The sequence below is a fragment of the Sprattus sprattus genome, assembly GCF_963457725.1.
Source record: "Sprattus sprattus genome assembly, chromosome: 5".
In the NCBI taxonomy this organism is placed as follows: domain Eukaryota; kingdom Metazoa; phylum Chordata; class Actinopteri; order Clupeiformes; family Clupeidae; genus Sprattus; species Sprattus sprattus.
In genome coordinates, this window is record NC_137924.1 from 17,893,846 (window position 1) to 17,903,666 (window position 9,821).

General features: G+C 42.7%; 2 protein-coding genes across 4 annotated transcripts in view; both read right to left on the minus strand.

Moving 5' to 3' along the window:
• The window catches only part of tbc1d4 (TBC1 domain family, member 4), a 32,421-nt gene extending 26,056 nt beyond the window's left edge, over positions 1-6,365 (minus strand). For 2 of the 3 annotated variants that reach the window (XM_080838968.1, XM_080838967.1), the window contains exons 1-2: positions 5,969-6,365; positions 5,251-5,656 (exon numbers count right to left, since the gene is read on the minus strand). In XM_080838968.1, coding sequence (XP_080695094.1) covers positions 5,251-5,646 — 396 coding nt within the window. In that variant the 5' untranslated portion in view covers positions 5,647-5,656; positions 5,969-6,365. Of the gene's footprint in view, positions 1-817; positions 890-5,250; positions 5,657-5,968 lie in introns of those variants that run through there. The other variant, XM_080838969.1, reaches the window with a different exon arrangement.
• A 786-nt stretch (positions 6,366-7,151) lies between these two features.
• On the minus strand, positions 7,152-9,821 carry commd6 (COMM domain containing 6). Its single transcript, XM_080838973.1, has 7 exons — positions 9,629-9,821; positions 9,049-9,107; positions 8,741-8,806; positions 8,533-8,609; positions 8,259-8,427; positions 7,704-7,856; positions 7,152-7,540 (listed from the first exon to the last, which is right to left on the minus strand). Exons 1-7 carry the CDS (start codon positions 9,651-9,653, stop codon positions 7,490-7,492), a joined length of 600 nt encoding a protein of 199 aa, XP_080695099.1. The 5' UTR covers positions 9,654-9,821; the 3' UTR covers positions 7,152-7,489.

Genomic DNA, 9,821 nt, shown 5'->3' on the forward strand with positions numbered 1-9,821 from the left:
GCCTGCCACAAAAAAAATGAAAATGCCACAGAAAAATGTTAGAAAAAAATGCCCACTGCTTTTATGCCGCAAGGTCATACAGTTCACTAGCTCAAGGCAGCAGAGGAAGGTAAAAACAAAATAAGTATCAGTGATGTTTGTCCTCTTCTATCGACGCTGATAAGAGCGAAGGGTGGCTTGTTTGAGAAACAAATCTCAAGTTCACCAGGGACCTGAAAAATGAGCTGTGTGAGTGTGGAAAGACTCTCAAGCATGTGTCCAGGCGAGAGGTTGCTAAGGCCTTGGTCCTGTGTAATGTACGGATTTAAATCAAATATTTTCCCTCACCCTTTCCGTGTTGTTACTGGGGCAACGCAGGGCCTATGGTGTTATGTAAAAAGGTCCTCCCTGACTAGCAGAGTGAACTGGTGGAAAATCACGCTGCCTTCTGCACAAAAAGGGCCATTGAGATGAAAAATAAATAAAAAATTCCACCCTGTCAGATCTCCTCTCCAGCACAAAGGGTTGACTTGTGGGACGAGGAGAAAAAGGGTGTGGTCCACTTGTTGATAACTGACAACTGGCGTGAATCCCAGGTTAGTTTGACAACCTCCTGGCACACCAGCACAGTAGATGTTGCCAGTTCTTAACCATAACAAATTATCTGGTGAAGCTTATCTCAGATTACGATTTTGTCTCACACAATCCTTGTGGACCACAAATAATTTCCCTGGTGAACAAATATTTACATGATGTAGGCTTCAGTTTTTGAAGCAAGCAAGACCTAATTATCCAAGACCTAATTATCCTTGATTAACTGTAATGCAGTAGGACCTACCTAGGTGGTAAAGGTGAGATCTATCATTTGTTTAGCAGAAGCAGCTTTGAAGGCAGAAAAAGCAAATTCTCATGGTTTGTGAGCATCTGGTCCAAAAAAAAAGAAGAAGAAGAAGAAGAAGAAGAAAGAAGGTCAGACAATGCAAAAAAAAGGGCTGCAAACAGGGGTTGACACCAACACTTAGTAAGTGCAGTTATCAGCTCATCACAACAAATCAATACAATCCAACAACATATTCCAACGTACAAGAATCAAAGAACCTCATTTGACAACGAGAGTAAATCAATGTGGACAGTGTCAAGAAATCTATTTTTAAAAATAAAAAAAACCTGAACTGTCACCTCATCTTTGCCTACTGTCCCTTAAATCCCCACCACTTCATGAATTATTGATAAATGCCGTAAAGCCACACCACCATTTAATCTGATAAATTATTTGCACTGAACCCAACACCAAGCCAGGCCACACGGTAACGGTGCTGCTGGGTCTGAAGACCTCAAGAGGAGCGTAGGACGCACCACCAGGCTTGTGAAGGAGGCTGCGCGGAGCACAAAGCCATAAGTCCTCCTAATCTTCCTCTGCCTCTACAACCGTATCCATCTCAACAACGAACTGGCCCTTAAGGCCACAATACAGTCTTTTCCATGCCTGCGTTTTACTTGTTGAGTTTATTGAGCTTTCATCAACAAAGACACTTTTTGTTGGGGTTATTGTTGTTTATTGCATGCTTTGGCAATACAGATATAACTATGCCATGCCAATAAAGGTGAGACAAAGGCTCATGTAAATCGGGTCGAAAGGCTGAGAGGAGCTTGCCAAGCAACACAACACTTTATCAACGCCAACAAAAGCCTGCATAAACACATGTAGCATTCAGCGCGGGAAGCTTAGCAGAAAACACACAGTGGATTGTCCATCCTAAGACCTCCACATGAAAGGCCACAGCATTTGCTTGCTCTTGTCCTAAACCCCCTGCTTTCTTCCAATAACATCACCTGGGGGGACAGAGAATGGTGTGGTGATGGATGATTTTCCATGTCTAGGATCTAACATTTCATCAGTGGGTTGAAAACAGCGGAAAACTGGGTGGGACAGTTTAACTCTCACCTGTGTCTGCTGTCGTACGCACCCACGCACGCACACACTAAAAAAATAACCAAGATAACAACAAACTATTTGTGCCTTTATCAGCCAGAGGAACACTTCCATGGATATCAAGGAAAAAAGAAAATAACTTCTGCCATTGTGGCTTCTGTTATGCTGTCAGAGACTGGTCCTATTAAACGATTCAGACTTCAAACAATCCTCTATTCTCAGTAAGGCAGTCAATTAAACTGCCAGTTTCACAGCAAGACAGACAGCAATCTAGGACTTCAAAGCCTGATCTGATATGTCAGGATCAACAGAAAAGATCCAATTTAAAGCTTTGATTTCATAAAAAAACAGTGATCAGATATAAGACAGCACTGGGTTACTCTTGGCCAGTTTACTTTGTCAGTGCAAGCAGGAAGCGGTCTACCTTCCCTTGACTGCTAACCTCACAAGCACTTTAAAGAGAGACTCGTCCAACAGTGAATATCGTAAAGGAAATACCAGCAAATATGAGGAAACCCTTGCCACATGACACGTTTTCTCAGAACTTGTCAGTCCAGAATAAGGGTGGTGAAAAAAACAAAGACATAAATAGGCCAGTGGCTGGAGGCTAAAGGGAATGGAGTCAAAGGTAATGGGGACGCTATGAAAGTTTTGGTCATCATTCCATTTGCCAGGAATTAGTTCCCTCTCTCATCATCAGGCTATTTTTGAGCCTGGACTCCCAAGTCGAAGGCCAGTCTTTGTCCTTTGGCACAGAACCCTACGTCACAGGTCTCCGTACACTGCAGAGTCTAAGCATGCAGGGACCATAACAGAGGAGGGCAGACACAGCCTTTGCTCCAGTCTGTCTCAGGAGGCTGAGCCTATGAATGACTCAGTACACACACTGTACACACACACCACAAGGACCCCAGAGTCTCTCAGTGGGGTCTAATGCCACGCTCACCCAGTGCAGGTGGCCAACAAATTAGGCCCCTGAGCTGCATGCTAAGTCCAGTGCTCTCCGCTGTGTTTGCCGTTTCACTGACATCTGCACAAAGGCTCCGGACCTTCCTCCACAGCCACCCGACTTGAGCCTTGCCAAGTCCTGAATAAGAAGCTAAACACAGATTAAAGGACTCCCTGTCCTCCTAAATGATGCGGTGCAGCGACCAGCCAAAGAAAAATAAATAATAGACAGGAAGTGGCCTACTTCTTTCCAATCATGACACAGCACTTATTATGCCGCTTCCTGTGACAACAAAGGAAGAATGAATACTAGTTGAAATGACACAGCCTGTGTGACAAAGTTGATAGTGAACCACTACAAAAAAGCTTTTGTCAATCATTGATAGAGACCAGTTTCAATGTTTACCTGGTGAAATGCCACCAACTATCCCCAGTGATATGACTGATCATTGTCTTAGTTGACTGTTTACTAATGAACCCCCCATATCTTTAATTGTTTCCTCAGACTGGGATGCTGCTGGTCACACTGGGCCCTGTGACCTAAACAGGCGAAAGACAAATGAAGGAACATGTCCGAGACTGGATTCTATGCAAAAGGTCACAAGCCCAACTGGACAACAGACTGGCACGATATGACCAAGGGCTTGTCTATTTATGGGCACTGACGTCCTCCAGGACCTGTGTGACCGGGTTCTTTTTACGCAAGGCTAAAGAGTTCACACCTGAAAACAAATTACCTCTACCTGTACCCAAGAAGACATTTTAAAAGACAGAGGGTTCCATTCCAGACAAGAGACAGTCAAGACAGATCTTTGACATGCTTCATTTCCCATAATTAATTGAATTAAGCATTGGAAGCTTTAGCACAGAACTTTGGCTTGAAAATATTACTAGATGCTTGATTAGTGTCTCTCAAATTCCTCAAACTAAGATGTTAAGTTCTGCAAAAGAAACAGGAATAGTACAAGACACCTACTGCTTTTTTTTTTATTATTATTATTTTTTTTTTTTTAACTTTTCACCAAGACCCATGTTTTGTATCTCAATGTTCTATAATGACCCCATTTTCCACAGTGAGCCATTATTTTAACTTGGTGAGGGGGACTACTAACTGTGATTACATAACACACCCACTACTTATAATACCATAATTTCACTTCAGGCACTGCACTCCCCTCAAGAGTGCACTTAAAAATAGAAATAAACCTTTGCAGACATTATACAATAAATTCCTGATAAACAACTAACTACTTGATAACAACCCTGACATACAGCTGGACAGGCAACAGTTGCAGAAATTGAGCTATAAATAACCCCCAAATGAAACTGAGCCGAATCATGTAAGGGTCTCATTGTTTTCCACTCATGGTAGTCAGTGGCTCTTAGACTGTGCTGTGCAAAGCTAGTAAACCTTTTTCAGGGGGAATTGTGCCTTTAGTGTGTGGATATACCCTTGGATAACTGGAGTTGGGAGCAAGCTGTCTCTGTGATTGAGGAGAAGCAGTTAAGAGCACTGAAGGAACTCCAGCTAAACATGGCTCAGGGAAGCATTCCACGTGTGGCCCACCTAGCACATGTTGCTATCCAGCCTGTTTTTCCTGCACAACAACGGGGCTGGGGCGGGCGGCTGCGAGGGTGAGGTGCTTGTGAACCGTGTTGGCCTGTGAGAGAGCTGTGTACACTAAAGAGGGAGGCTCAAGAGCAGGAAAATCTTCTCCTTGGGCAGTGAGACACCGACCTCCTTGTCCTTGTCTGTGTGCACACACACGCACACCCTTCCCCCAGCACAGTTGAAAGCTTGCACCCACACACACAAACACAGAAGCTATATGTGTGAATGGCTGTACTGTACAGATATTTCATGCAGTATATTATAGTAAGCTATGAATCACAGTTGGTAAAGGAAATACTGCCTCCACTTAATCTCATATGTTTGAAGCACACTGATGGAAGTAATTATATTGTACTAAAACATGCAGTCACAAAATGAGTGGAAAACTTTTAATCTGATGACCAAGCACTTCCACACCACTGTCTTCAATCAGCTCTGATCACACAAAGGTGCAATTCAGTCATTGTTGCTGAATGTATGGGGATGGCTGCCTAGATTTATTAGGGCCACAAATATAAGGGTACAATATTTTGGACATTACATTTGATCCAGCAATCTCAAGAATAGTTACAGACTCATCTCAAGATGCTGGATTTATTTCCAATTAAGCAGTGTCCATGCCATGTTGGCATCCTTGTCTTTAGCCTACTTATGTCACTCACATAAGGTAGAGTACAGATTACATTTCATGATGCAAATAGCCTTGTTCGACCATAAAACTTGAGGGAGTGTGTCTGTGACACAATGATGCATAGCCGCACAGAAACGTGTGTATTACCTGGTTTGGGTCACTAGCCTTGAAGACATGGCATGCCATCTCAGACTCGGGGTTGTCGGGCTGACTCCGGATAAGGTAGGCAAAGTAGGTGAGGTCATGGCTGTTGTGGATGAACCGTGATATATACTGGGATTTGTGCTCGAATATAAACACAGAGGCGTTGTTGCTGTTTGCAGGCACACATCGGATAAGAGGTGGCATGAGAGTCAAAAAAACTTCTCTGGCTTGTCCGGGTCCTGATTCGTTCTTCTCACTTTTCCTCCGGATTTCAGCCACCAGCCATGGTAGCATCGGAAGCGTAGTCCTTCTGTCAAGGGAAGACCACCCCATGTACCAGAGCGCAAACCTCTTATCTGGCGTCGACAGATTATTCCCTTTGTCATCCTGACCTTCCATCTGTATTCAGCTGTAGATGTGAATAAAACGTTCGAGACGTTACTGTGGCTTTCCAATACTTGTCAACCGCGAATACATTCAACAATGAATAACAATGCAAAAATCAAACATTCAACAAAACAACGCGTGGCTGGTTGCGGAGTCGCTGACATTGACGCCCTATTCTCAATTTGCCGTCAAAATCTTTTGTTTGGGGCAAAAGTTATTGCAGAAAATGCGCTCGGACGACGCGTCCCTCGTGTTGTTGAAAAATAAAGGATAAACACCCGTGTTGCCCACAAGACAGTTGCACTATTTGTTTATTTGAAATCTGAGCCATTACCTGAGTTAACTTGAAGATGTGGTGGGGGAAAAAAAATACATGTAAAAAGAATCCGCTGAAAGGTCTATTAGTTAGCAAGGGCCGCACCGCACATGCAATGAAGTTTGCAACGTGCTAAAACGTGGCGTTTGCAGCCTCGAGTGTAAACACAACATCGACATTGGGAGATCATCATACTTTAAAAAAGAAAAGTAGCGACCTCTCCCTCTCTCTCCAGACACTGCCGTTTCGTTTGGACACAAAAGGCAACCTCTGGCTATATATACATCCTTCGACTCATTGTCTTCTCACGTTGTTGTCTGCATTCTGACTTTACTCCGAAATTATTCTTCGCAGACAACATGGGCAGGGATCTGTCCGTTCTGTTGCTGCTGGAGGAGTGTCTGAAGCTACGTGATAGGAGTCCCACCCGTTCGCATGTGCAAGGAACACATTCTCCTATGCTTGCCATGGGAGGAGAAAGCACACGTGACTTAGCACGCCCCGTTGTCTAGCCAGGGTAGCATTTCTGGTTTAAAGCTCAGGTAAATCTTATTCGGACAGGTGTGCGCAAAGCATCTGGCTGCACAGGTGGTTGCCTGCACAGCGCTGTAAGAGAGGACGAGGTAACAGCACGTTCTCACTTCTCGGAATTGACACAGCTGTGCATTTTTCAAGAAAATGGGAGGGGTTAGGACATGTTGTTAACATGCTGATTTTTTATTTGCTGTCAAGCCTTAAAATTGTATTTAGATTTGTATTAGTATTCAGATAATTTGCCAGATTGATTAATCTTAAGGCATCAGGCTGTTATAAATAAATTTATAAAACATCCAGTTTGAACTTTGTTGTTAGTATTCCAATCTATCAAATATGGTTTTAGAATGAATATTCATTTCTTCCAGTATTTAAAAAAAAAAAAAAAAATCAAATAAACCAATTTGTCCACAAAAGTGCTTTTACACATTCAAGTTGCTTTGATGCCGTAGGTGGCGGCTCTGCTTGTAACCGGATGCCCTATGTTGCTGAGTACCCCCCTCTCCCAGAAATAGATTAAAAATGCAGCCCATGTAACCTCACCAGATGCAGTCTCCAACCATGAAGCATTAGTGCGCCACTGTGGGCACTTTCTGCATGCGGCCAATACTCAACACAAATATCTCAGGGACATCAGTAACTGCACCAGCCCAACATAACCAGTTCATCAGGTTTTCTTTGTTATCTTTTTTATTTATTTTACATCAGTTAAGCATCAAGCACAAATGCATTTATGAGTGAGGACTTTGTTGGCTGTTTGATTGTGTGAGAAACTTTAAAGTACCATCCATGAAGCAATGAGCAACACTAAGCTGTAGTTAAAAGACATTCATGATGATTACCCCCAACCCTCATGATTGATTTGTTTACCCTTGGACAACATTATAAAGGACGCCTATAAATAATACATTGTTAGAATGTAAACATTTTGGTCAACACAGTCTATAAGAGTCAAGCATTTTTTTAGTGAACAGAGGAAGGCCACATGGAGTGCATTCGTAAGCATTACACAGTCTCCAGAGCTGCAGATATATCTTTGAACTGGCTGTGGAAATTCTGCAACAGCGAGAGAAAAAAAAGAGAGAAATTAAAATTAGTGTGTTTTACAATATCAAGGTACAGAGCTATAACAGAAAGAATGACTGAATTAATGACTGAATGAGTGAATAAATGAATGAATGAATGCATATTCAAAGCTCAACAGCACTTAACCACACACCTGGAACTGAGGAATGGTCATTTCAAAAGACTTGTAGGACACTTCTCCAGAGGTGTCAGCCACTTTTAGCAGCAGGGACACATAGGGAGAGTTCAGGGACCGACACGTGTCTGAGCTCACTGCCATTCCCAGCTTCCACTGCATGTCCACCATCTATTGTGGAGGACCAAAGGTCAGCAGTCAGCATGGCTACACAAACATCTATTATGAAGCAACTAAGGTTACCCGGCAACAGTTAATTAGCAAGGAATTTGAGAATGCCATGATAGATTTATGTTATGAGAGCAAATAACCTATGTGTGGGGGCCCTCTACCTTAAACAAACACATGGGCGACATTTGTTTCAGGAGCCTGACTCGCATGCGTTCCATCCATCCCTCAATGCAATACAAGGTCGCGCATTTAATTAAACCCAAGAATGTAATGTTTAAAGCGCTTCCTTTACCAGATGGACAACAAAAACATTAGATATGTGTATACATGTCATTAAATAATTCAAATAGCATACATATTCATTTTCTATACTCCCAACCCCTATCACTGTGGAGGGCCTACCTGTCCAATGTTAGCCATAGCGTGGGCCTCCTGATATGTGTGAATGAGTGACCCATGCTCGCTCCACAGCTGATGCACCACCTGCAGCACAGCCTTGGCCCAGTGCCTGCTGCCTTCACCTAGCCTGGCAACCAGCTGATCAGCCGTGAGATTGTTCTTTGCAGCTGTTCTGCAAGAGAGCAGCAATTTCAGAGAAAGATGGCTTTACTTTTCACAGGGTGTGTGTGTGTTTGTTTTTAGCTGAGCAAAGGAGGAAATCAGATGGCATGATTACCTGAAATTAGATGATAACAACCTGATGATGCTTTGAAGGGCTTTCCACTCGAGGTCTATGCCCGCTCTCTGAAAAATCTAAAGGACGGAACAGAACTCTGTCATCAACTCAATGTAGGGCTGTAATACGGTTGTAAGAAATGAATTATCTTCATAAAGTAATCAACAATAGTTGCAGACATTAAAATCCGCTATGTGCCTTGACTCACATCACAGATTTTAGGCAAATCGACTACACTGCTTTGCCCTTGAAGATGAGCCAGAATCTGCTGACACTGGAAAGATTAAAAGATTATAATCAGAACTGCAACCCACACAGAAGTCGCGTCTACACCTCTGTATCATACATCGTTCCCCATCGCATATTGTTATCAAGGAAACAAGCTTTCACTGAAACCCTTAGCCTCGTATGAACTGTTAACGTTATTTAACAGTAGCTACCGTTACAGGAAGCCTACAAACGCACAGCAGAAAAACAATAACTGTAGAGAATGTTAGAAAGTGTATCTGGCCATACTGTTTCTGCGAAAACATCAGGGGGAAGTCGTCCAATATTTTCGACAGTACTGTCAACTCCTAGGAGACAAGACATTACTTCATAACAATCTACACCATATTGAAATATACCTAGCTGTTAAGTTGCTTGCTAACTATCTTTACACTAACCGAAGCTGATGATATGACAAAATAACTTGGTCAGCCCAAAAAATATCTATGATGCAGATGCTAGCTATGTTGGCTAATGTCAAAATCCTTGTTTAGCTCACATGCTACCTAGCTAGCATACGTGTCAAGTTTGTTTTCATTGAACACCTTAGGTTAGTTTGTCAGGGATAATAGATGTGGGCATGGCAAAGAATAGCAACCATGCTGACAATGATTAACGTAAACGGAAGCTGATCTGCCACAAATGTCAAAACTTAGAAGGTACTCGAGTGTGCTAGCGTTAGTTAAAGCTATACCTTGCTAACGTTAGATCTCTGTTCTGTTATAAAGTTATGCCAACCAGCTAACTAAACCTAGAAGAAATAACCTATCCTGAGGTTCGATAGATGTTTCCGTCAATAGGCCGATAGCTAGCGTAAAATAAAACGCACCATACGATGACTCCAATCCTGGCATCTCTGCAACGCCACCACTATTGAACGTTAACAAAGTAGAAAGTTGCCTTGTTAAGGAACCCTACGTTAAAACCCAGGACCAGGAAGCTAATTTCTGAGGTTGCCGAGTATTGCACCGCATATGTCAAAAACGTCTTTGTAACAATTCCCATTAATTAATATATGCACT